This window comes from Gekko japonicus, unplaced genomic scaffold (assembly GCF_001447785.1).
Source record: "Gekko japonicus isolate JY-2015 unplaced genomic scaffold, Gekko_japonicus_V1.1 scaffold790, whole genome shotgun sequence".
In the NCBI taxonomy this organism is placed as follows: Eukaryota; Metazoa; Chordata; class Lepidosauria; order Squamata; family Gekkonidae; genus Gekko; species Gekko japonicus.
The window spans coordinates 459,066-487,045 of NW_015163626.1; the positions used below are offsets into that span (position 1 = coordinate 459,066).

The window sequence follows — 27,980 nt, forward strand, 5'->3', positions numbered from 1 at the left end:
CTAGCTGCGAATGAGCGTCAAGAATTCTTCCCGCGTCTTTGGGTCTTCACGGAAGACTCCGAGCATCGTACTGGTTACAGTCTTACTGTTCATTTTCTGGACCCCTCGCATCACCATGCACATGTGCCTAAGGGGACAAGGAAGGAGAAATGCATGGCGTCAGCCACGGATAAATATAAATACACGTTGATGGGGTCCGAACTGGCAGAGACTGACCAAGAGAGAGATCTTGGAGTCGTAGTAGATAACTCAGTGAAAATGTCGAGACAGTGTGCGACTGCAATAAAGAAGGCCATCACTATGCTGGGGATTATTAGGAAGGGAACTGAAAACAAATCAGCCGGTATCATAATGCCCCTGTATAAATCGATGGTGCAACCTAATTTGGAGTACTGTGTACAGTTCTGGTCACCACACCACAAAAAGGATATTATAGCACTGGAAAAGCGCAGAAAAGGGCAACTAGAATTATAAAAGGGTTGGGACACTTTCCCTACGAAGAAAGGTTGAAGTGCTTGGGGCTCTTTAGCTTGGAGAAACGACGGCTGAGGGGTGACAGGATCGAGGTTTATAAGATTATGCATGGGATAGAGCAGGTTGACAAAGAAGTACTTTTCTCCCTTTTTCACAATTCAAGAACTCCTGGGCACTCAAAGAAACTGCTAAGCAGTTGGGTTAGAAGGGATAAAAGGAAGTCCTTCTTCAGCCAAAGAGTGATTAACACATGGAATTCCCTGCCACAGGAGGTGGTGGCGGCTACAAGCATGGACGGCTTCAAGAGGGAATTAGATAAGCATCTGGAGCAGAGGTCCATCGGTGGCTATTAGCCACAAGGTATAGATAGGAGCTCTTGGTCTGGGGCAAGGGATGCTCTGTCTTCTTGGTGCTTGGGGGGGGGACAACAGTGGGAGGGCTTCTAGTGTCCTGGCCCCACTGCTGGACTTCCTGATGGCACCTGGTATTTTTGGCCACTCTTCTTCTTCTTCTTCTCCCTAAAAAAGCCTGCCTTTTAGTGAGTTAAACCCTCAGCCTACCTCATCTTTTCAACAGGAGAATGACCTGGGACCTTCTGCATGCCAGGCAGGTGCTCTGTTCCTGAGCCGCAGCCCAGGTAGAAGAAGAAGAAGAGAAGAAGAAGAGATTGGATTGATGCCCCGCCCTTCACTACCCAAAGGAGTCTCAGAGCGGCTTACAAACTCCTTTCCCTTTCCCTTCCCACAACAGACACCCTGGGAGGTAGGTGGGGCCGAGAAAGATCCGAGGGCTGCCCCTGAGAGAACAGCTCTGAGAGAACTTGTAACTGACCCAAGGTCACACCAGCAGCTGCATGTGGAGGCGTGGGGGAATCAAACCCGCTTCTCCTAACCACTACACCAAGCTTGAGGCCTTGGCTGTGCCCACCAGACAGGCCTCCCAGGGACATCTGGGCACCGGGACTAGCAACTCTCAGAGAGCCGAACAACCCACCCCTGGGGTTTTCGCACCTGAGGCTGTTTCATAACCATCTACACAGCAGGATGTTATCACCTGCTGTTGGCCCCATCAGCTGCCACCGGAAGGTTATGCCTTTGCCGCCCTCCAGGGGGCAGCGGGCGCCTGGGGTGGCTGTCCCTGAGCAGGGGGACTCGGCAAAGACCAGGCAAACTTACGTTGCTTCGACCACCACCCCGACTCCGGCAGGCTGCAAGGCTTCCGTGATGGCGACGGCGATCTGTTTTGTAAGGCGCTCCTGAACTGTAGACAGACACAAAGACCAGAAAGAAAAGTTACTGATGATCCAGGGACCATGGACGACTTCTGTTGGTGATGGCTTCAGGGGGTAGCTGTGTTACGTTGCCCGGGACCTTAGAAACCAACAAGATATCAGGGGTATAAGCACTGGAGAGTCAAAGCTCTCTTCGTCAGGTAAGAGCTGGAACGGAGCTCTCTGAGTCCTGAGAGACAGTTTGGTGTGGTGATTAGAAGCGCGGACTCTAATCTGGGAGAAGCGGGTTTGATTCCCCCACTCCTCCACATGCAGCTGATGGTGTGACCTTGGGTCAATCACAAGTCCTCTCAGAGCTGTCCTCTCAAGGGCAGTCCTCGAAAGACCTCTCTCCCCCCGCCTACATCACAGGGTGTCTGTTGTAGGGAGGGGAAGAGAAAGGAGACTGTAAACCACTCCGAGTGAAGGGTGGAGTATAAATCCAATCTCTTCTTGTTCTTTTTGTATCCTAGTTGGAAGGTGGGAAGGGCGTTCAAAGAAGGGGCTCAGATAGCAGAGGTAAAATGCAAAATGACCCCCAGAAAACCCCCCCCCCCCGCTCTAATTAAGTTCAAAATTGTATTTTGATACAAAACCAGCTTCGGAGAGTTAGCGGTAATAGTAAAAAAAGCTGAATACAACATTCATTGTACTTCTGCACCCTGACTCTCTTCTTGGCAACACCCCTCTCAGCTAATTTGGTGCAGTGCGGGCTCTAACCTGGGAGAACTGGGTTTGATTCCCCACTACTCCACATGCAGCAAGTTGGGTGACCTTGGGTCAGTCACAAGTTCTCTCAGAGCCGTTCTCTCAAGAGCAGTCCTCAAAAGAGCTCTCTCAGCCCCGCCTGCCTCACAGGGTGTCTTTGTGGGGAGGGGAAGGGAAAGGAGATTGTAAGCCACTCCGAGTGAAGGGCAGGGTATAAATCCAATCTCCTCTTCTTCTTCTGACTGGGATATAAGGATTCGGAGGGCTCCATTCCAACTCGGATCTGACGAAGTGAGCTTTGACTTTCAGAAGCTTATATTCCCAACATCTTGTTTCTCTCTAAGGTGCTACTGGAGATGAATCTAGCTATTCCGTTGGTGAGCTGCGGTGGCTCAAGTGGTTAAGACGCTGAACTGCAGGCTGTGGAAGGTCGGTAGTTCAGCAGTTCGAGACCTGAGTGTGCCACGTGACGGAGTGAGCTCCCGTCTCTAGTTCCAGCTCCTGCCAACCTAGCAGTTCGAAAGCAAGAAATTGCAAGTAGATAAATAGGGACCACTTCGGTGGGAAGGTCACAGCGTTCCGTGCGCCTTGGTGTTTAGTCATGCCGGCCACAGGACCACGGAAACGTCTTCGGACAGCGCTGGCGCTTCGGCTTTGAAACGGAGATGAGCACCGCAACCCTAGAGTCGGATTCGACTGGCTTTCGAGCAGGGGAACCTTTACCTTTACCTTTATTCCGTTGGTGAGAAATTGATTTGCACGGAGCTCATGGCCAGAGACAACAATTCTCGACGCAGGAGGGGAAGATGCATTTTTTTAAAAAAAGTTTTCATAGTAATCTGCTTTATTCATTTAGCTAAGGGGTCCCCAACCTTTTTGAGCCGTTGGGCACCTTTGGGGTTCTGACACAGGGTGGTGGGCACAATAACAAAATGGCCGCCACAGGAGGCGGCGCCAACCACAGGATATCAGGGAGGGAGTTTAGGCCCACGTCCAATAGTAACTTCTTCAACATTCCGGGCAGAAGCCCCTGTTGAACAGGATACCTTTTAACCCGTGCAGCCCGTCAGATCTCCAGCGGCCAATCAGGAGCCCTGCAGGGCAAAAGCTGCACTGGGCCCTGCCCAATTTCTAAAGACACTTGCCGGAAAGATGCTGGTAGGGGCCGTGGTGCCCGCGGGCGCCGTGTTGGGGCCCTTATGCAGCACTTTTTTTATCCCACCCTTCCTCCGAGGAGCTCAGGGTGGCGTACATTATTCTCCTCTCCTCCATTTTATCCTCACTACAGCCCTGTGAGGTAGGTTAGGCAGAGAGAGAGAGAGAGAGAGAGAGAGAATGAATGAATGGCCCAAATGTCACTCGGTAGACTTAGAATCACAGAGTTGGAAGGGGCCCTACAGGCCATCTGGTCCAACTCCCTTGCTCAATGCGGGATCAGCCTAGAGCATCCCTCACAGGGTTTGTCCTGCTGATGCTTGAAGGCTGCCAGTGAGGGGGAGCTCACCTTCCCAGGCAGCTGATGCCACTGTGGCACAACTCCGACTGTCAAAAAGTGTTTCCTAATATCCAGCCGGCACCTTCCCGCCCTTAATTTCAACCCATTCTTGCGAGTTCTCTCCTCCACTGCCACCAGGAACAGCTCCCTGCCCTCCTCTAAGTGACGGCCCTTCCGATACTTCAAGAGAGCAATCCTGTCCAACGTTCCCTGTAAAATGGGAAGCTTTGTGAGCAAAAATGCTACTTTGTGAGCTACTGGCATTAAAGCAGTGAGTGAGTCATTTGGCTACTGCATAGATTAATGGGCTCTGGAGCCATCCTTCCTGAGCCAGACAAAAACGTGTGAGCCGGAGGCTAAAAAATTGTGAGCTCACGCTAACTCAGCTTAGAGGGAACACTGATTCCTGTCCACCCCCAACCTCCTCTTCTCCAGACTGAGCATTCCCAAGTCCCTCAGCCTTTCCTCACAGGGCTTGTTGGTCTCCGGGCCCCGAACTTCACGGCAAAGGGCTCAGCGACACATTACAGATCCTTCCCTGTTGATAAAGGTAAAGGTAAAGGTCTCCCTTGCTCGAAAGCCAGTCGAGTCCGCCTCTAGGGTTGCGGTGCTCATCTCCGTTTCCAAGCCGAAGAGCCAGCGCTGTCCGCAGACGTTTCCGTGGTCATGTGGCCGGCATGACTAAACACCAAGGCGCACGGAACGCTGTGACCTTCCCACCGAAGTGGTGCCTATTTATCTACTTGCAATTTCTTGCTTTCGAACTGCTCGGTTGGACGGAGCTGGAACTAGAGACGGGAGCTCACTCCATCATGCGGCACCTGGGTCTCGAACTGCTGAACTACCGACCTTCCACAGCCTGCAGTTCAGCAACTTAACCACTTGAGCCACCGCAGCTCCTCCATGTTGATACCAATTCATTAATTGGCTTTTAATCAGATTTGCGAACTGTCCTGGTGCCGCTGCGGTTAGTGTGTTTACAAGCCATGCAATAGCCTACGCCCAATCCCTGCCTCCGCGGCTAAAGATGCATTTTCTCTAAGTAGGGCAGAAAAGGCGATTACTTACCCTGTAACCTTCTGCTGTATATTTCCACAATCAAGCGTGTGCGGGGGTGGGGGGGGGGGAGAAAGGGAGGGAGAGAGAGAAGGCATCTTCTGTTAATAGCACTGTCTTCTGGGCGTAGGTGCGATTTTTTAAAAAACGACTCAATAGTCTTCCTTTCTTACAAGGCCTCAAGACAGGTCACACATAGTGAGTCTGCACGGTCGACCACAGGGGACATTCAATAACCAAGGCATTCGGGGTCTTAGCAGTCTGGAGCCACCCGGAAGAACTGGAACAGGCAAGTCCTCGTGTGACACATAAAGCGGTAAAGAAAGTACATAAATAGGATCCTACTTCTAATAATCTAAACGCAGCCAAATAGATCACAGACCCTAACCATTTATCCAAGCAGGTGTGTAAAACCATTCCCTATGATGCAGTCCTGACAAGCTCGAGCGTGTCCAGACGAGGGCAACCAGGATGGTGAGAGGGTTGGAATCTGTTAAGTCCCTCGCTTAACAAATAAGTCGGAGACTGATTCAGCAAAGAACACAGCTTTATTCTTCAACTCGAACACAACTCCAACACGGATCAACATCAGATAGCCAGAACAGCTTTTGCATTAAAGTTGTTCCCTTTTTAAACTCTCCCGGCTAATATAGCCACGGCTTTACTGTACATTATCAACCAATGAGATTGTCTTCATAATGACCAATCATCTACGTTCCCGCTCAGGGAGCTTGCTGATTGCGATTGGGTGGTTCTTCCTGGGCTAGCCATGCGATTGGGTGCATTAGGCTCCTAGCCCAGGATGAAGCTTAACACTGCTTTTCCATGAGGTGATTCACATACATGTTTAGGCATTCAATGACAGCTATTGAATACACTACAGAATCCAAGTCTTACGAGGAAAGGCTGAAAGAGTTGGGTATGTTTAGCCTGGGAAAGAGAAGGCTTAGAGGGGACAGGATTGCAGTCTTCAAGTATTTGAAGGGCTGTCATGTAGGAGATGGAGCAGATCTGTTCTATCTTGCTCAGATTGCAAGACTAGATCTAATGGGTGGAACATACAAGGGAGTCGTTACCGGCTAAATATCAGGAGAAATCTCCTAACTGTAAGAGTGGTTGAGCAGTGGAACGGTCTGCCTCGGGGTGTGTGTGTGTGTGCATGCTCTTTTGCTGGACGTTTTCAAGCGGAGGCTGGACGACCATCTTTCGGGTATGTCGTAGGGCTGTCTTTCGGCTATGCTCCTGCGGGGTGCAGGGGGTTGGACAGGATGACCCGCAAGGTCTCTTCCAACTCTTCCAACTCTGACATTCTATGATTCTATTACTTGCCCAGAAACATTCTCTTAAATATACATTCAGGTGGGGTAGCCGTGTTGGTCTGAAGTGACAGAACAGCAGAGGAAGAGGAGGAGGAGGAAAAGGAGAAGAGGAAGACAAGGAGGAGGAGATTGAATTTATACCCCACCCGTCACTACCCGAAAGAGTCTCCGAGTGGCTTACAACCTCCTTTCCTTTCCCCTCCCCACAACAGACACCCTGTAAGGTACGCGGGACTGAGAGAGCTCTTGAGAGAAAAGCTCTGAGAGAACTTGTGACTGACCCAAGGTCACACCAGCAGCTACATGTGAAGGAGTGGGGAATCAAACCCGGTTTTCCCAGATTAGAGTCTGCGCTCCCAACCACTACACCAAACTGGCTCTACTACACCCAGTTTAATTCTGTGTGCATGCATGCCCACCTCTTCAGGTACAGTATCTGAAGGAGTGTGCATGCACATGAAAGTTTATACCTAGAATTAAACTGTGTTGGTCTTAAAGGTGCCCCTGGACTCAAAATTTGCCCTCTTGAATAAGTTTAGTTTTGTGTCGTTTGTGAAAGGCCAAGAGAGCGGGAGCTTTCCACGCAACCATGAATTTATAAACACACCTACAAACCCAAGTCCTCAGAGAAAAATGTACGAACCTTCATGCTGGCATACTCTAAGGGTACTACAGACGTCACTTTCCCTGGAGAAAATGTTGGCTTCGGAGGTATGTCTGCATTTTTAACTGTTTTAACCATTGGCATACGTGCCCAGTTTGTGAACCGCCCTGAGCCCGCTCGCGGGGAGGGAGGACTATAAATCTCATAATAAACAAACAAACAAATAAATGTAATGGGCGCAATCCAGTCATGGGGAAGACCATTCTAGGGCCTGTGAAGAAAGGCATGGAGGGGGGGGGGGTTGAACTGAGCAAGACCTTCACCGTGTAACCCTGTGAATTTTACATTCTGGTTTTTTTCCCCAAATATATTGTACATATTCTGCTCTAATGCGTTTTATCTACGTTGTAAGCCGCCCCGAGCTCCATAAAGAAGAAAGTCGGCTATTAAACGTTTTAAATGAAACGGAATTACAAGAGCGGGGATTGGACTTTGGCCCTTCCGGGTCGTATCCTGACAACCTAACCGTTCCCCGCCATGCCGACATGGGAAAGACTTCCGGCAAAATCCCCGCACTGAGTCGCAGCCGTCCCGGCTCAGCACCTGCTCGGACGGCTCGGCTCCACGGCATCATCGGCCACTTGACTTAAGTGACGTATTGATTGGCGAGAGCTGGAACGAAAATTGCCAGCTTCCAGAGCCATTATTAGCTGCTAAAACAGAGTCATTGGATGCGAGTGACAATTCCAGTTTCAAGCCCTTTCCGGGGGGGGGGGGGGGGGAGGGGGGGCGCAATTGAGAAATAATTGCGGCCAAGGCAGTCGACGCGATCCCATCAATTGACCCTCCGATTGACGACCAGCAGGGGAGAAACGGAGCCCCTCTGAAGCCCTCCAGGGATGGAAAAACTCAAAAAGGCCGCCGCTAGGGCAGGCGAGACGCTGGAGAATCTTCGCAGCGACGTCTGCTCGCGGGCGCACGGGCAGACACAAATGCCAGCGACAAACCCGGCCGCCCTCGAATTCCCGACGTCTGGAGAGTCAATATGTTGCACGCAAAGCAAGTGAATCATCAAATGCCAGAAAAGTCGGAAGGTCGCTGTTAATGCAAGGGGTGACGGGGAGGCCAGGACACCAAGACCAATCAGAGAAGGCAACTGGTGATTTAACACAGTAACAATGGCCCTGCTGGATCAGGCCAAGGATATGTGTAGACCTGCCCCTAGCCCTCACACGAAGCTGCCTACTACTGAATCTGACCATAGGTCTATCAACGTCAGCATTGCCTGCTCAGACTGGCAGCAGCCCTCCAGGGTCTCAGGCAGAGGTCTTTCCCATCACCTCCTACCTGATCCTTTCAACTGGAGAAGCCAGGAATTGAACCCGGGACCTTCTGCATGCAAAGCAGAGGCTCTTCCACTGAGCCACAGCCTCTCCCCTCCTCTCAAAAGTGACCAGGGAGTCCTATACGGTGGCTCAGAGGGCAAAGCTCTTCCCTGTTGGCTTTCAGAAGTATACTGCTTTGGAACACAAAAATTGTGTTTAGCCATCACAGCCAACAGTCACCAGCACAGCTTTCCCCTCCCAAGACCCTGGATCTTCCTTAAGAACATCAGAAGAATTCTCTGGATCAGACCAGGGGTCCATCTAGTCCAACATCAGAAGAGCCCTGCAGGATCAGACCAGTGGTCCATCTAGTCCAGCATCCTGTCCCAAACAGTGGCCAACCAGTTCTGCTGAGGGGCCAACAACAGGGCATAGAGGCCGAGGCCTTCATAAGAACATCAGACGAGCCCTGCTGGATCAGACCAGTGGTCCATCTAGTCCAGCATCCTGTCCCACACAGTGGCCAACCAGTTCCTCCGGAGGGCCAACAACAGGGCATAGAGGCCGAGGCCTTCATAAGAACATCAGACGAGCCCTGCTGGATCAGACCAGTGGTCCATCTAGTCCAGCATCCTGTCCCACACAGTGGCCAACCAGTTCCTCCGGAGGGCCAACAACAGGGCATAGAGGCCGAGGCCTTCATAAGAGCATCAGAGAAGCCCTGCTGGTTGACCACTGTGTGAGACAAGATGCTGGACTAGATGGGCCACTGGTCTGATCCAGCAGGGCTCTTCTGATGTTCTTGTCTAAACATAAAAGCCTTTTCTTTTCAAGGAAGGAGCTTCGGCACTTGATAATCCTCACTGCTTTTCTAGAGACAGGGCAACTGGTACCACACCTAAAGGAAGCTTATAGAACAGCATTATGATTACTGGCTGATTTTCAGACCCTTTCTTAATCATTTCCTGCAAGCATCGTACCCTTTAGCATTAAAGGTTTCTCCCCATCCACGTGAGAAGAACAGCAGGTTTTTATAACCATCGCCGTCTAATCTCTGGAAAAGTGCCAGTTTTCCAGCGGCAAGTTTTTATAACCATCCCCGTCTAATCTCTGCAAAAGTGCCAGTTTTCCAGCGGCACATCCAGGGATCCGGTTTCAACACCCCTCTGGGCCTAGTGGCCTTTGAGAGACAGGCCAAAGTTTCTAAAGTGAATCACAATTGCTTTGAATTCACATCTGAAATTCACGCGCAGAGATTGATCCCTGCGAATGACGACGAGACATTTTTTAAAAAAGTCAGATTTAATTGAGCCATTCACAATAGCAGAAGGTCGCTGTTAAACGAGACCGGAGGAACGGAGACCGCAGGAATCCAAGTTGCAAATGGCAAGTTTACTGCTTAAGAAGTAGAGGGGGGAGTATTTCAATCAGTTCTCAAACAACAACAACACATTTTAGCAACTTAGTTCGAGAACTCGTCTCCCGCCCCCCTCAGCCTCCAAAGACACACACACACCTTTGCAATAATACAAAAATAAGAGCGATCTGGTTAATGCTAACTACACAGCACCCAGAACCCCAAGAGTACAGGAAGCCGTCTTCTACTGAATCAGCCCGTAAGTCCGTCAAGGTCAGTATTGTCCTTGAAATTTGCTGGACATTTCCAAGCGGACGCTGGACGACCCTCTCTCGGATATGTTCAAGGGCTAAATTTCGGCTATTGTCCTTGTCCGTCAAGGGCTTCTAATGTCCTGGCCCCACTGGTGGACCTCCTGATGGCACCTGGTATTTCTGGCCACCGTGTGACACAGAGTGTTGGACTGGATGGGCCTTTGGCCTGATCCAACATTGGCATCTCTTATGTTCTTATGTCTACTCACACTGGCAGCGATTCTCCAGGGTCTCAGGCGGAGGTCTTTCACGTCACCTCCTGCCTGGTCCTTTTCAACGGGAGACGCTGGAGATTGAATCTGGCACCTTCTACGTGCCAAGCAGAGGCTCTGCCACTGAGCCACGGCTTGTCCTCAAACACACATGGAGCTGCCAAGCTAAACATGAGCCTGCAGTGCAATGTGACTGCAAAGAAAGCTAACGCAATCTTAGGATGTCTTAACAGAAGCATTGTGTCCAGATCACGGGAGGTGGTTGTTCCACTCTATTCTGCTGTCTATTAAACTGTCAGAGTGGTTGAGCAGTGGGACAGACTGTCTCGGGAGGTGGTGGATGCTCCTTTGCTGGACGTTTTCAAGCGCAGGTCTTTCCCATCACCTACTGCCTGGTCCTTTTAACTGGAGATGCCAGGGATTGAACCTGAGACCTTCTGCGTGCCAAGCAGATACTCTACCACTGAGCCATGGCCCCTCTTTACAGCTCCCCAGGGTCTCAGGCAGAGGTCTTTCCCATCACCTCCTGCCTCATCCTTTTTTAACTGGAGATGCCGGGGATTGAACCGGGGACCTTCTGCATGCCAAGCAGATGCTCTGCCACTGAGCCTCAGCCCCTCTTTACAGCTCTCCAGGGTCTCAGGCGGAGGTCTTTCCCATCACCTACTGCCTGGTCTCTTTAACTGGAGATGCCGGGGATTGAACCGGGGACCTTCTGCATGCCAAGCAGATGCTCTGCCACTGAGCCTCAGCCCCTCTTTACAGCTCTCCAGGGTCTCAGGCGGAGGTCTTTCCCATCACCTACTGCCTGGTCTCTTTAACTGGAGATGCCGGGGATTGAACCGGGGACCTTCTGCATGCCAAGCAGATGCTCTACCTCCAAGCCACAGCTGCTCCCTCACTAGTCCCCTCTTCCCAGGTTCGCACACTCCTTTTAAGCACCCAATCTGCAGGCAACATGTGCAAATCCCGCCCCCAATTCTGCCCCCAATTTCCAGTTTACTCTAGCTAGGGACACCAAGTTCTCCTTCTCAAACGCAGACGCTCTCCCTGGAAGCCCCATGCTGAGAAATGGGCACTGTTCCTTAGTGACGCCCTAGCGGTGGTTTCCCAACTTTTTGGTACGGTGACCCAGAAGTGGAAATTTAATTTGTACGGTGACTCGCCCAGCTTGGGAAGGTGACGTGGCTTGGCAGAAACTGGCTCAGGCGTTGGAAAAAGACCCAGAACACAAAACATCAAGCAGAGCGAAAGCACGGACACAGGCCACACCGCAGAAACGACACCGCTGCTCCAAAACCATAGCCCATTCCGCATCGAGCATTCGCTCCGTTCTTTTACCAAACCCACACTGGAACAGAGAAAGAGGCAGCTCAACACCACATGCAAATACCCCGGGCCAACGCCGTACTGACTGCAGGGTCACCCCTGAACGGCCATAAATCTATGCAGACGGTACCATAAAGAAAAAGAAGAAGAAGAGGAAGAGGTTGGATTTATCCCCCGCCCTTCATTACCCAAAGGAGTCTCAGAGCGGCTGACAAACTCCTTTCCCTTCCCCTCCCCACAACAGACACCCTGTGAGGTAGAAGAAGAAGAGGAAGAGATTGGATTTATATCCCACCCTTCAATACCCGAAGGTGTCTCAGAGTGGCTGACAAACTCCTTTCCCTTCCCCTCCCCACAACAGACACCCTGTGAGGTAGAAGAAGAAGAGGAAGAGATTGGATTTATATCCCACCCTTCAATACCCGAAGGTGTCTCAGAGTGGCTGACAAACTCCTTTCCCTTCCCCTCCCCACAACAGACACCCTGTGAGGTAGAAGAAGAAGAGGAAGAGATTGGATTTATATCCCACCCTTCAATACCCGAAGGTGTCTCAGAGTGGCTGACAAACTCCTTTCCCTTCCCCTCCCCACAACAGACACCCTGTGAGGTAGAAGAAGAAGAGGAAGAGATTGGATTTATATCCCACCCTTCAATACCCGAAGGTGTCTCAGAGTGGCTGACAAACTCCTTTCCCTTCCCCTCCCCACAACAGACACCCTGTGAGGTAGGTGGGGCTAAGAGAGCTCTTGACAGAAACTGCTCTTTTTCAAGGACAGCTCTTATCAGAACTACGGCTTGCCCAAGGTCATCCAGCCAGGTGCAAGTGGAGGAGTGGGGAAGCAAACCCGGTTTTCCCGGATTAGAGTCCGCGCACTTAACCATTACACCGAACTGCCTCTCGCACCAAACTGGTGAGATCAAAGGAAGTGAAACCAGCCTGCAGTGTGGAGGCTACCATAAAATCCGACAATCAAAGAAAGTGAAAGCGGCAGGGGAATTTCTTGTTTCAACGTGAGTTTGGTAAAACAGCGGAGCGAATGCTCGATGCAGAGTGGGCCACAAAATCAGCTACTGGAGAAAGCGAGGGAAAGAACGGGAGAACGGCAGATAATCTCCGACACTGTTCCACGCGCCCTGACGCCACCACTGACTGGGGTGGTATCAGCCAGGATTAACAATGACCCAGAGATGCTTAGCTCAGCAGTCTGTGCAGCCCAGGTGTACCGGCCGCCGATTGCTTTATCTCTAGAAGCAGCGTCAGCCGAGCCACGACGGATTGACGGCAGTGTTCCCCCTAAGCTGAGTGAGTGTGAGCTAGCTCACAGTTTTTTTAGCCTCCGGCTCACACATTTTTGCCTTCGCTCAGGAAGGATGTCTCCAGAACAAACCGATTTATGTAGGAGCCAAATCGCTCACTTACAACTTTAATGCCAGTGGCTCACAAAGTGGAATTTCTGCTCACAAGACTCCACAGCTTAGAGGGAGCATTGGTCGGGTCGAGTGTTCCCTCTAAACTGAGTGAGTGTGAGCTAGCTCACAGTTTTGTAGCCTCCAGCTCACACATTTTTGCCTTTGCTCAGGAAGGATGTCTCCAGAGCAAACCGATTTACGCAGCAGCGAAATCGCTCACTCACAACTTGAATGCCAGTGGCTCACAAAGTAGAATTTTTCCTCACAAGACTCCACAGCTTAGAGGGAGCATTGACAGGTGACCGTACCGGCTTGCTGGAATTCAGCCAAGGAGGTCAGACTATTCGAGCTCAACAGTGCTTAACCGCCTGGGATTAACGTTAGTAATCAGCATGACTTTAATTACCTGCAGGTCTTACCTTGCCAGCTTGCTGAGGCCGAGGACTTGTTTGTTAGGGAGGTAGCCTATGTGGACCTGGAACAGAAGGAGAAAGCCATGAGAAAGAGGTCAGACAACTCCATTTCACACATCGAAGCTGCCCTATACTGAATCTATCTCTATTTGTTACGGCACCAAGCCAGCAAACCAGTAACATCGTACATAACCGATGCACACGATTTGTTAAGCTATGCATATAAAAGCCATGATCTAAAAAAGATTTAAGAGGTTAAGTAATCTTTTCTTTGCGGATACAGTCACAAGCTGCACAGAATTTAGCTATGAGTTTGGTAATCAGGAGCTCTGGCAGTAAGGAGCCCAGGGGGCGGGCACATGCAACAAGCCCCGCCCTCTGCTCCCAGCAGCCCTCAGTCAGGCCACAAGGAGCAAGAAGCAGCCAGGTAAGCTGCAGAGCCCCCCCCTCCAAGGCAGATCTGCACGTTCCCCCCCCCCCAAATAGCTAGCAATCCAGAACAGTCCAGTGGAGCCTGAGCAGTGGGTGTTGCCTTCTGACACACTTCCGGTGATGTCAGGGGGTGTGGCATATGCAAATAAGTTATGCTAATGAGTTATGCTAATGACCTCCTGAACCTCTTTTTCTACGAAATGACCCCTGATCCTCAGTATGACCCACCTTGCAGGGTCGTTTGTAAGAATAGAATTTAGGGCGGAGAATCTGAGCACCTTGGAGGGAGGGAGGGATAAAAACGTGCCAGAGAGAGAGAGCTCTGCAGCTCGGATGCCCGTAACATGGACAGAAGGAAAACGGATCCAGGTGGGGTCGCCGCGTCGGTCTGAAGCAGCAGAATAAAGCCTGAAGGTGCGTCCAGACGGGCAGCTAATCCCGCCATTACGCCGGCTCAAATTTGATCCCGATGTTTTTAATCAGGTCCTCGCGCAACCAGACATCCCCTGGGGGGGATCGCCTTACTGCGCGCTGCTTCTGCTGTGGCTTGTCTAGACGGCGTCCACTGAAGGAGGCGCGCGCAGTGGGGGGGGGGTTCCTAAATTTTTAAAATTTATTTTTTATTTATTTATGTTTTGATTTATATCTCGCCCTACCCCGAAGGCTCAGGGCGGCTGACAAGGGCACCATGTGCCAAGGTTAAAACAATAAAACACATAATATAAAACAATAAATTACAATAAAATACAGTAACAAATTTACCAAATTACAGTACAGATTTAGCCAAGATGGGTAGATCTTAACCTCCATTATAACTTCCTGAGATCTTGTCATCCAATCCCTGCCCGGTCGCCTCGCTCCCCCAGTGGGGTCCAGATAATCATGATGGTAATACAACCGTGCATAGGGGGCGGAGGTGGAATAGTGGTGGCAGCAGCTCCTACTCAAAAGCCTGGCGGAAGAGCTCCGTCTTACAGGCCCTGCGGAACTGAGAAAGGTCCCGCAGGGCCCGGATCTCTTCCGGGAGCACCTTCCACCAGGTAGGAGCCGCCACCGAAAATGCCCTGGTCCTGGTCACCGCAAATTTAACCTCTCTAGGGCCTGGAATTGCCAGGAGATGACACCCCCTCGACCGTAGTGCCCTTGGGGGAACATATGGAGAAAGGTGGTCTCCTTTTTTGCACATGCGCATAGGCGTGATCGCATGTCCTTGTAGATCCGTGCTTGCGCGGAATCAAACGTTCAAAGCACCGCGGGAGGGACGCGTGGCCGTAATTCCAACCGACAGGACAGCCCAAGCAGGACCAAATTCTTCTTTCATTTTCTGTTCCGACCCACGCTTGTAGGGCTGGACTAAACGAGTCCCAGCCATCCCCCTTGCCATTGAGATCATGCGCACTGGAGGGACTATTTTGCATGTCAAAAGACCCATCCCTCCCTCCATCTCCCATCCCATTAACCGATCATCCTCAAACTCAGATTTACACCCCGCCCTGAGCCTGCTTTGCGGAGAGGGCGGGGTATAAATATGACAATACATAAAGAAATAAATAAACCTCACGGGTCATTCAAAACATTGAAGTGTTCGTGGCGCTGGATTGGGGTCCCGCAGCCTCGTTTTTAAATGCGTTTAAGTGCATATCGAGTCGTGATTTTTTTAAAAATCGCTCCCGCTCGGGATGGTCTGACGCCAGACCACCCCGACGGGAGGATTGCGTGCTGCTGGAACGATCAGACGGGTGAAAGTCCGCAGTTGTCCCGTCGGGACCTGAAAACTGCAGATTTAAAGTGGTATCTTTTAAGTACGGCTCCAAAGCGCAGGGGATGCCCATGGAACAGGGACGTTTCCCAGATGTTTGTGTCTGGATATTACCTTTAAATCCGCCGGCACTTGTGCCTGGCGCGGATCTAAAGAGCCGTCTGAACGGACCCTGTGTCCAGTGGCACCTTTAAGACCAAGAAAGTTTTATTCAAAGTGTAAGCTTTCATGTGCAAGCCTGAAAAAGGATGAAAAACTAGCACTCTTGATCAATTTTATCTGCAAATACAGCCGGCAAAGCTTCTTCTCATAAACTGGATCCAAGGATCACCGGGAGTACAACAAAGTTGTCCCTTTTCCGAGAAGCTGGGACTGCTTAACAATTTGTAAAAGTTCCACAATACTTGGAAAAACCACAGAATGTGCCTTCCAGAGAGAAAAGAGTCTTGTGGGCACAGAGATGAGAAGGCATTTTAAAAAACTCCTCCATTCCTTCTACCCCCACCCCCCAATGATTTAAATTTTTTTCACGGAAAATTTCCCTCCACACACACACATCTATCTATCTATCTATTTATCTATCTTCGCAACGAAAATTTCCCCATATATATCTATATCTTCACAACGAAAATATTTCCCCATATATATATCTATATCTTCACAATGAAAATTTCCCCATATATATATCTATATCTTCGCAACGAAAATTTCGCCATATATATATCTATATCTTCGCAACGAAAATTTCCCCATATATATATCTATATCTTCACAATGAAAATTTCCCCATATATATATCTATATCTTCACAATGAAAATTTCCCCATATATATATCTTCACAACGAAAATTTCCCCATATATATCTATCTATATCTTTACAACGAAAAAGGCTAGAGACTGGGAATTCATAGAATGTGATATAACTATTAATTAATTAAATTAAGAATATAAGAACATAAGAGAAGCCAATGTTGGATCAGGCCAATGGCCCATCTAGCCCAACACTCTGCACACAGTGGCCAAAAATACCAGGTGCCATCAGGAGGTCCACCAGTGGAGCCAGGACAGTAGGAGCCCTCCCGCTGTTGCCCCCCCCCCAAGCACCAAGAATACAGAGCATCCCTTGCCCCAGATCAAGAGTCCCTATCTATACCTTGTGGCTAATAGCCACTGATGGACCTCTGCTCCATATGCTTATCTAATTCTCTCTTGAAGCCGTCCAGGCTTGTAGCTGCCACCACCTCCTGTGGCAGTGAATTCCACGTGTTAACCACTCTTTGGATGAAGAAGGACTTCCTTTTATCTGTTCTAACCCGACTGCTCAGCCATTTCATGGAGTGCCCACGAGTTCTTGTATTGTGAGAAAGGGAGAAAAGGACTTATTTCTCGACCTGCTCTGTCCCATGCATAATCTTATAAACCTCGATCCTGTCACCCCTCAGCCGTCGATTCTCCCAGCGCTTTAACCTTTCTTCACAGGGAAAGTGTTCCAACTCTTTGATCATCCTGGTTGCCCTTTTCTGCACTTTTCCCAATGCTATAATATCCTTTTGAGGTAACATACGGCCGCTTCGCGTATGTGAATGCATTTATCATTCTGCCCTTGCCACCAGTTGGCTTTTAGGGGAGGGGCCGTGGCTGAGTGGCAGAGCCTCTGCTTGGCATGCAGAAGGTCCCAGGTTCAATTCCCAGCATCTCCAGTCAAAAAGGACCAGGCAGGAGATGATGGGAAAGACCCGTGCCTGAGACCCTGGAGAGTGGTGAACAGAACCGTACATAGTACTCCAAATGAGGTCGCACCATCGATTAATACAGGGGCATTTTGATACTGGCTGATGGGAGTGCCTCACAACTTAGATTTACTAGGCCGCCCTTCCCTACAAGCAGGGCTCAGGGCGGCTTACAACAGTATTATACACTCACATAAAGGTAAAGGTTCCCTTGCTCGAAAGCCAGTCGAGTCCGACTCTAGGGTTGCGGTGCTCATCTCCGTTTCAAAGCCGAAGAGCCAGCGCTGTCCGAAGACGTTTCCGTGGTCATGTGGCTGGCATGACTAGACGCTGAGGCGCACGGAACACTGTTACCTTCCCACCGAAGTGGTCCCTATTTATCTACTTGCAATTTCTTGCTTTCGAACTGCTAGGTTGGCAGGAGCTGGAACTAGAGACGGGAGCTCACTCCGTCATGGGCACACTCGGGTCTCGAACTGCTGAACTACTGACCTTCCACAGCCTGCAGTTCAGCGTCTTAACCGCTTGAGCCACCGCAGCTCCATATACACTCACATACGCCGCCATTAAAAACAGCCCACCTACTGTTTTTAATGTAGTTGTATGTTAGCCACCTATCTGGCAAGCATATCAATATAACGATATTCAGACAGGTTTGCTAGACCTGCTCCACACAGAAGCAAGAGTGTTCAGGACTCAAAGACAGGCAAAACAACATTGCACAACATCGCAAAACTGCTTCCAGCTGGAGACCTAGAAACGACGCCAACTTGCTGTGCAATGCTCCGAGAGCAAGTGTGGTGTCGTGGTTAAGAGTGGCAGACTCTAATCCGGAGAACCGGGTTTGATCCCCCACTCCGCCACCTGAAACCTGCTGGGTGTGGTCAGTCACACAAGTTCTCTCAGAGCTGTTCTCTCAAGCGCAGTTTCTCTCAGAGCTCTCTCAGCCCCACCCGCCTCACAGGGTGTCTGTTGTGGGGAGAGGAAGGGAAGGAGATTGCAAGCCACTCTAAGTGAAGTGAAGAATGGGGTATAAAACCAACTCCTTCTAGGATTTTCCTCGATCTCTATGGTTAAAACCGACCTTCCGGTCTGCAGCTCAGCGTCTTACCTTAACACACAGAAAAGGTTGGAATAAGAAAGCTCCTAAACATAATTACTACAGACTCTTTGCTTTTTCCTAGTTCTGACTTGGCTCTACTAATCCTGGCTAAGGTCTGCTTTGTATTTTTGCTATTAAATGCTTTATCGCTTGCCCTGTATGGTTATATTGTTGGTTTATGTTATAATGCTGTCTTGAATTTGTTGTATTGTTATGTTCGTGTTACTTGAAAATTCAAATTAAATTTTTTAAAAAATGATTGAGTGGGGAAACAGGAATTATAGAACCCACTTCCCAACAGCATCAAACCCAGGGCAAATATCCTAAGTGGAGATAGATATCAAATGACACTTTTTTATATCAAAGGAGGAGGAGGAGATTGGATTTATACCCCGCCCTTCACTACCCAAACGAGTCTCAGAGCGGCTTACAGACTCCTTTCCCTTCCCCTCCCCACAACAGACACCCTGTGAGGTAAAAGAAGAAGAGGAGATTGGATTTATACCCCGCCCTTCACTACTCAAAGGAGTCTCAGAGTGGCTTACAGACTCCTTTCCCTTCCCCTCCCCACAACAGACACCCTGTGAGGTAAAAGAAGAAGAAGAGGAGATTGGATTTATACCCCGCCCTTCACTACCCGAAGGAGTCTCAGAGTGGCTTACAAACTCCTTTCCCTTCCCCTCCCCACAACAGACACCCTGTGAGCAGTGTTCCCTCTAAGCTGAGTTGGTCTGAGCTAGCTCACAGTTATTTAGCTTCTGGCTCACAGTTTTTTGTCTCAGCTCAGGAAGGACGGCTCCAGAGCAAACTGATTTATGCAGTAGGCAAACTGCTCGCAGACAACTTTAATGCCCGTAGCTCACAAGGTAGAATTTTTGCTCACAAGACTCCACATCTTAGAGGGAACATTGCCTGTGAGGTAAAAGAAGAAGAAGAAGAGATTGGATTTATACCCCGCCCTTCACTACCCGAAGGAGTCTCAGAGCGGCTTACAAACTCCTTTCCCTCCCCCTCCCCACAACAGACACCCTGTGAGGTAGTTGGGGCTGAGAGAGCTCTTGACAGAAACTGCTCTTTTTCAAGAACAGCTCTTATCAGAACTACGGCTTGCCCAACGTCATCCAGCAGGTGCAAGTGGAGGAGTGGGGAATCAAACCCGGTTCTCCCAGATTAGAGTCCACGCACTTAACTACGACACCAAGCTGGCACAAAACAGAAATACAAGCTTAGGCTTGGTAAGAAAGCAGAGGACACATTTCAGATTTTCCTCTTCTCCTACAGCCCCTTTCTCTTTCCCTCTCCCCAAAACCTATTAGGAGGCTCAGGAGGAATGCAAGCGACAGATAGGAGGCCAGAACCACAGCATCCATTAAACGTCCAGCATTTTGCAGTTTAGAGCATGCCCTTTCGAAAAGGGTCTCATCAAAAAGAGGCGAGGGGAAGCATACGCCAGGGAAGAAAAGACAGAAGTCAGCGTGCAGCAGCGTCGGCGTTACACATGCGCCGGTGGTCTTTTCGGATGGTTCGCGTGACCTGGAAGAGAGCAGAGCTTACGTCCAGGGCGATCCGGTTTAACGCTTTTGAGGCACGCCGCCGGCACTGCTACAGAAGAGCTTTGAAAGGAAATGTCAGAACCGATTACAACGGAGACCCAGCCAATGCGGGGGGGGGGGGGGGGGGAGAGAAAGCTTGGTGGGGAAAGGTCTCCGGAAATTGTGTTTTCAAGAGCCGCTAGTGAACATCAGACTCTCGGTCTTTACCTTCCCGTGTCCAAATTTCTGTTTCAATTTTTCCCCAGGAGCCCCAAAGTGCAACCTGGATCTTCTACTGCGGACTAACACAGTCACCCTCTACCCCAGGGGTGTCGAACTCATTTGTTATGAGGGCTGGATCTGACATAAACGAGACCTTGTTGAGCCAGGCCACGTGTGTCATAAAATGTTATGCCAGGTGGCGGAAATATAAACTTTATAAAGGACACAAACACAAAGGTGGGTTTTTTTTAACTTAAAATAAAACCATGCTTAAAACATCAGCACCCTTGCAATATTTTCTTTATCTAACAGTGTCTGACAACTGACACCTCTTGCTCTGAATGATTGCATCAAAATGTCTGTGCCGCCGTTGCAGTCTTGAGTATGCTGTTCAGGTGTGTCTCTGTAAGCTGCAAACCAGCAGCAGCAGAACTGGAAGAAGCAGCAGAAGACAGCCAGTTCCACTGTAGTCCTGACAGAAGCCCTCCGGGGGCCTGATCCGGCCCCCGGGCCACATGTTTGACACTTCTGCTCTATAATGAGCTTAACTGTGCTGCACTTTGTCTATTTTTGTGCCTTGTCCATCCTTCCTTGCCACCACTTTTTATTTCGTTTTCCTGAATCGATGGCATTCTCGGATAACCTGAACCTTTGAAGCCGCATAAAGTTAAGCAGACTGTACATAACGTATAACGCAACATGTCATGGTTGGTGACTTCTGCTTCAATGTATCTGAAGAAGTGTGCAAGCTCACAAAAGCTTATATCCAGAATGAAACTCTGTTGGTCTTAGAGGTGCCCCTGGACTCAAACTTGGTTCTGCTGCTTCAGAGCAACACGGCTGCACCCACCTGGGTCTATCTTCATGGGAGTCATCACATGAAGCCACATGCCATGGAAATCCATCACCCTCACAAAGAAACAGGCACAGGTACAGACTGATATTTCCTGTCTTAAAGTAAAGGTAAAGGTCTCCCTTGCTCGAAAGCCAGTCGAATCCGACTCTAGGGTTGCGGTGCTCATCTCCGTTTCAAAGCCGAAGAGCCAGCGCTGTCCGAAGACTTTTCCGTGGTCATGTGGCCGCCATGACTAAACACCAAGGCGCACGGAACGCTGTTACCTTCCCACCGAAGTGGTCCCTATTTATCTACTTGCAATTTCTTGCTTTCGAACTTCTAGGTTGGCAGGAGCTGGAACTAGAGACGGAAGCTCACTCCGTCATGCGGCACATTCGGGTCTCGAACTGCTGAACTACCGACCTTCCACAGCCTGCAGTTCAGCGTCTTAACCACTTGAGCCACCGCAGCACCATTTCCTGTTTACAAAATGCAACATTCAATGCTTGGTGCATCTGAAGAAGTGTGCCTGCACTCGAAAGCTGACACCCAGAATAAAACTGGGTTGGCCTTAAAGGTGCCACTGAACTCAAACTTTGTCACTGCTGTTGTTCAGAACATCTTAAAGAGGTTAGGATTCCTCAGCTTGGAGAAACGATGATTGAGGGGTGAAGAAAAGCGATTGAATTTGCACCCTGCCTTTCACTCAGAGTCTCAGAGCAGTTTGCAATCTCCTTTCCCTTCTGCTCCTACCTGTGAGGTAGGTGGGGCTGAGAGAGCTTTTGAGAACTGCTCGTGAGAGAACAGCTCTGAAAGAACTTGTGGCTGACCCAAGGCCACACCAGCAGCTGCACATGGAAGAGAAGAAGAAGAAGAAGAGGAGATTGGATTTATACCCCGCGCCCTTCACTTGGAGTCTCAGAGCGGCTGACAATCTCCTTTCCCTTCCCCTCCCCACAACAGACACCCTGTGAGGTGGGTGGGGCTGAGAGAACTCTGACACAAACTGCTCTTTTTCAAGGACAGCTGTGCCAGAACTATGGCTTGCCCAAGGTCACATCAGCAGGTGCAAGTGGAGGAGTGGGGAATCAAGCCTGGTTCTCCCAGATTAGAGTCTATGCTCCTAACCACTACATCAAACTGACATGATAGAGCTTTACAAAATAATGCATGGGACAGAGAAGGTAGAGAAAGAAGTCTTTTTCTCCCTTTCTCACAAGACAAGAACTCGTGGGCACTTCATGAACCTAAGGAGCCGTAGGCTTAGACCAGATAGAAGGAAGTACGTCTTCACCCAAAGAGTAATGAGCATGTGGAATTCAGTGCTGTAGGAAGTGATGGCAGCTAGAAACTTCAGTTGAGGATTGGATAAACAGAGGGAGCAGAGGTCCATGGGTAGCTCTTAGCAACAAAGAAGGGTAGCTCTTGGCACGCAGAAGGTCCCAGGTTCAACCCCCGGCATCTCCAGCTAAAAGGACCAGGCAGGAGGTGATGGGAAAGACCTCCGCCTGAGACCCTGGAGAGCTGTAAAGAGGGGCCGTGGCTCAGTGGTAGAGCCTCTGCTTGGCACGCAGAAGGTCCCAGGTTCAACCCCCGGCATCTCCAGCTAAAAGGACCAGGCAGGAGGTGATGGGAAAGACCTCCGCCTGAGACCCTGGAGAGCTGTAAAGAGGGGCCGTGGCTCAGTGGTAGAGCCTCTGCTTGGCGTGGGTCAGAGGTAGAGCCACCGCTTGGCACGCAGAAGGTCCCAGGTTCAACCCCCGGCATCTCCAGCTAAAAGGACCAGGCAGGAGGTGATGGGAAAGACCTCTGCCTGAGACCCTGGAGAGCTGTAAAGAGGGGCCGTGGCTCAGTGGTAGAGCCTCTGCTTGGCACGCAGAAGGTCCCAGGTTCAACCCCCGGCATCTCCAGCTAAAAGGACCAGGCAGGAGGTGATGGGGGAGACCTCTGCCTGACACCCCGGAGAGCCGCTGCCGGTCCAAGTAGACAGTCCTGACCTTGATGGACTGATGCTCTGATTCAGTAGAAGGCAGCTTCGTGAGTGTTCTGATGTGCACACAGGTGGGGGTATGTGGGTGGGCGGGCCAGAAGGGTGTCCCAGTAGTGGACATGAGGGCCCCCTGAGAATTCCTGGCCAGACGCCCCCCCCCCCCCCAGACACCAGAACTGGCCATCTCAGACACTAGGACTCTGCACAGATCCGCCTTCCGCTAGGAACAGTCTTTGACCCCCTGCCTGCAAAGTCAGTGTTGCTCCTGTCAAGAGAAATCGTCATCTCTGTACCGATCAATCCATTCAACCTGGACAGCTTAAACGGCAGCACTTGGCCGTGACACACATTTGAAGCCATCGCCCGTTTCTAGACGTGTCCTCCAAACGCTTCCACTGCTTCCAAGCCAAGAGGAAAAGCTCGCGCTCGATCGTACCCGTGAATTTCAAAGCCATCGGACTTAGCCACTCTCAGCAATGTCAGATGGGAGCGGGAGGGAGTCTTGCCGTTCTTCGAGATACATCTTTTGGATCACTTTTGTGATTGGCCAGGGGGTCAGTGGCCCAGTTTCCTATAAAGTTAGGCTATAACCATACATGAACACATACATGAAGCCGCCTTATACCAAATCAGACCCATCAGTCTATCAAGGTCCACCTTGTCTACTCAGATCCTAAGCAGCTCTCCAGGGTCTCAGGCCGAGGTCTTTCACATCACCTACTGCCTGGTCCTTTCAACTGGAGGTGCCGGGGATTGAACCTGGGACTTTCTGTATGCCAGAGTCTCAGGCAGAGGTCTTTCACATCACCTCCTGCCTGGTCCTTTCAACTGGAGGTGCCGGGGATTGAACCCGGGACTTTCTGCATGCCAGGGTCTCAGGCAGAGGTCTTTCACATCACCTAGTGCCTGGTCCTTTTAACTAGGGAGGCCAAGGATTGAACCAGGGACCTTCTGCATACCAGAGTCTCAGGCTGAGGTCTTTCACATCACCTACTGCCTGGTCCTTTCAACTGGAGATGCCGGGGATTGAACCCGGGACTTTCTGCATGCCAGAGTCTCAGGCCGAGGTCTTTCACATCACCTACTGCCTGGTCCTTTCAACTGGAGGTGCCGGGGATTGAACCCGGGACTTTCTGCATGCCAGAGTCTCAGGCTGAGGTCTTTCACATCACCTACTGCCAGATATTTAAACTGGAGATGCCAGTGACCTTCTATGTTAGGGTTACCTTATTCTGAAGAGCAAAATAGAGGATGTATTTCCCAAACTGACTACTTCAAACAAGTGGTCACTGCCAATGTGCCCTCTAAGCTGTGGAGTCAAAGCAAAGCAAAAACCCTACTTTGTGAGCTCCTGGCATTAAAAGTTGTGAATGAGCCATTTGGCTACTGCAGAAATCAGTTTGCTCTGGAGCCATCCCTTCCTGAGCTAAGACAAAAGAATGTGTGAGCTGGAGGCTAAAAAACTGTGAGCTGGCTCACAGGAACTCGGCTTAGAGGGAACACTGGCACTGATGTCTAAGGCAGCGTCAGGTTTTCCCGTGACCGTCCCACCTAGAGGCGCCCTCCCCCAATGATATCGTGCCCCCCAAAATAATTCCTGGCAATCGGCTAACCAGTCCCTGACAGCTTCAGCAAACGAAAGGTGAAAAGACACTGGCCAACTCATTACGGTTCACATGGGGGGGCGGGGGGAGTGGTAAAATTACCTTTCCAACGAACGGGACCAAGTGATGCTCACACATGGAGAACATGTCGATATCCTTCACGATCACCATCTCGTCGTGGTCTTCGTCAAATATGGCATCGTTGAGTACATCTGAAATTAAACCAGTGACGTTAGCAGGAATAGACGAACACATGAACAGATGAACCTGACATACTAAATAAGACCCTTGGTCCATCAACGTCAGCGTTGGTCCATCAACGTCGGTATTGTCTACTCAGACTGGCAGCGGCTCTCCAGGGTCCCAGGCTGAGGTCTTTCTTATCACCTCCTGCCTGGTCCTTCTAACTGGAGATGCCGGGGGATTGAACCAGGGACCTTCCGCATGGCGAGCAGAGGCTCTACCCACTGAGCCCTCAAAGGTGCCCTCAAACCAGTGTTCCCTCTAAGCTGAGTCAGTGTGAGCCGGCTCCCAGTTTTTTAGCCTCTGGCTCACACATTTTTGTCCTAGCTCAGGAAGGATGGGGCTCCCAAGCAAACTAATTCATGCAGCAGCCCAGTCGCTCGCTCACAACTTGAATGCCAGTAGCTCACAAAGTAGGATTTTTGCTCTTGAGACTCCACAGCTCAGAGGGAGCGTTGCCTCAAAGTCTTCTTCGGTTTCTTGAGGCCCAGGGTTTTTCGGCCACTAGTAGTTCCCTGCCCCCAAGTACAGTTGCCAGCTCTGGGAGGTAAATACCTGGAGACTGTGGAGTTGTGAGTCTGGGGAAGGAGAGGGTTTGGGCAGGGAAAAGACAATCCCTATAGAGTTCATCCTCCAAACTGGCCGTTTTTTCCAGGGGAACTGATCTCTGTCACCTGAAGAGCAGTTGTAATACCAAGAGATGGTGATTTTAATCACAGGTCAAAGAAGACGGGGACAGCAAAGGATGAGATGGTTAGACAGTGTCATAGATGCAACGAACATGAAATTGAGCAAACTTCAGAGGACAGCGGAAGACAGGAGGGCCTGGCGGGAGCTGGTCCAGGGAGTCGCGAAGAGTCGGACTCGACTGTGCGACTGAACAACAACAACATCGATTAAAACGTGGAATTCGCTGTCAGAAGCTGAACTGATGGCCACAGGAATAAACAGGTTTAAATGGGGGATTACATAGATTCATGGAGGGGAGATCAATCAGTGGCTACTAGCCATGGGGACGGAGGGGAACCTCCATGTTCAGAGGCAGTCAACCTCTGAATTCCATAGCCAGGAGGCAACATCAGGGGAAGGCCTCGGCATCTGTGCCCTTTTGTTGGCCCTTCGGAAGAACTGGTTGGCTACTCTGTGAGACAGGATGCTGGACTACATGGACCACTGGTCTGATCCAGCAGGGCTCTCCAGATGTTCTAATGAAGGCCTCGGCCTCTTTGCCCTGTTGCGGGCCCTCCAGAGGAACTGGCTGGCCACTGTGTGAGACAGGAGGCTGGACTAGATGAATCCCTGGTCTGATCCAGCAGGGCTCTCCAGATGTTCTAATGAAGGCCTCGGCCTCTCTGCCCTGTTGTTGGCCCTCCAGAGGAACTGGTTGGCCACTGTGTGATACAGGATGCTAGACTAGATGGACCCTCACTGGTCTGATCCAGCAGGGCTCTTCTGACGTTTTTATGAGATCTCCAAGTCCCACATGGAGGTTGTCAACCCTTCCCCAAGGCATCCAGATGAAAAGAGAATGAACTTCTCTTCATTTTTCTCATTTCCTGGACCCCTTCAAAACCCCAATCCGAGTAAGGACAAAGGGCTGGGAGACGGACCACAGAAATCCACCTTTTCCCTTCTGATCTCTCAGTGTCTAAAAAGCCAACATAAAAATTCACGGACGGTGCAGCCGCCTCTTCTTTTATGGCTTCCTCTGACACATACACAGACGCCACCCGCGCAAACACCCAGCGCGTCGGCTTATGAACTGCCATTTGCGGCCGATAGTGTCTCGCTATTGCAGAGGGTTTTTAATTTCCTGTGCTCGACGAGACAGACGCAGGTAACCCTGGCGACCGGGGGACGGAGACGCAATGTCGGCTTTGTTGTTCTGTCACCAGGAAGGACCTGGGCTAAGCTTGGGGGGAGGGGAGGGGGAGAGAAGAAAGGAAGGGAAGGGAGACTCAAAATGGCAGCCACAGCCAAACTCCACATCTCCCAGAAGCCCCCGCTGCTCCTAGCAACCAAAGCAGCAAATGCCCTGGCAGATCCTTCCCTGACCTCTTTTGTGCACTTTGGAATAAAAGCAGAGATGGGGGTCACTTTGGGTTGCTAACCGCCACGTGGCCCCTGGAGATCTCACGCTATTAGAACTGATCTCCAGGCTACAGAGATCAGTTCCCCCGGATAAAATGGCTGCCCTGGAGGATGGGCTCCCTGTAGAGGTCCTTCCCCTTCCTAAACCCCACACAAGAACATAAGAGAAGCCATGCTGGATCAGGCGAGTGGCCCATCCGGTCCAACACTCTGTGTCACACAGTGGACAAAACCCAGGGGCCATCAGGAGGTCCAACAGCAGAGCCAGAACTCTAGAAGCCCTCCCACTGTTGCCCCCCCCAAGCACCAAGAAGACAGAGCATCACTGCCCCAGCCATAAGAGAAGCCATGTTGGATCAGACCAATGGCCCATCCAGTCCAACACGCTGTCACACAGTGGACAAAAATACCAGGTGCCCTCAGGAGGTCCACCAGCAGGGCCAGAACTCCAGAAGCCCTCCCACTGTGGCCCCCCAAGCGCCAAGAAGACAGAACATCGCTGCCCCAGACATAGGAACCTAAGAGAAGCCATGTTGGATCAGGCCAATGGCCCACCTAGTCCGACACTCTGTGTCACACAGTAGCCAAAACCCAGGTGCCATCAGGAGGAGGTCCACCAGCAGGGCCAGGACTCCAGAAGCCCTCCCACTGTTGCATCCCCAAGCACCAAGAAGACAGAGCATCACTGCCCCAGACATAAGAATGCAACAGAAGCCATGTTGGATCAAGCCAATGGCCCATTCCATCCAACACTCTGTGTCACACCCTGGCCCAAACCCAGGTGCCATCAGGAGGTCCACCAGTGGGGCCAGAACTTCACAAGCCCTCCCACTATTGCCCCCCAAGCACCAAGAATCCAGAGCATCATTGCCCCAGAGAGAGTGTTCCATCTAGACCTTGCGACTCATACCCACGGATGGACCTCTATTCCATATGTTTCTCCAATCACCTTATAAGAACGTAAGAGAAGCCACGTTGGATCAGGCCAATGGCCCATCCAGTCCAACACTCTGTGTCACACAGTGTCCAAAACCCAGGTGCCATCAAGAAAACCACCAGTGGGGCCAGAACTCCAGAAGCCCTCCCACTCTTGCCCCCCCAAGCACCAAGAAGACAGAGCATCACTGCCACAGACATAAGAGAAGCCATGTTG

The 27,980-nt window shown here is 50.6% G+C and overlaps 1 protein-coding gene across 1 annotated transcript; it reads right to left on the reverse strand.

Annotated features, from left to right (window-relative positions):
- Window positions 1-24,748, reverse strand: GCH1 (GTP cyclohydrolase 1). Its single transcript, XM_015407486.1, has 5 exons — window positions 24,596-24,748; window positions 13,293-13,348; window positions 5,016-5,047; window positions 1,650-1,734; window positions 1-127 (listed from the first exon to the last, which is right to left on the reverse strand). The coding sequence occupies exons 1-5, from the start codon at window positions 24,746-24,748 to the stop codon at window positions 1-3; spliced, it is 453 nt and encodes a 150-aa protein (XP_015262972.1).
- Between the last annotated feature and the right edge of the window lie 3,232 nt (window positions 24,749-27,980).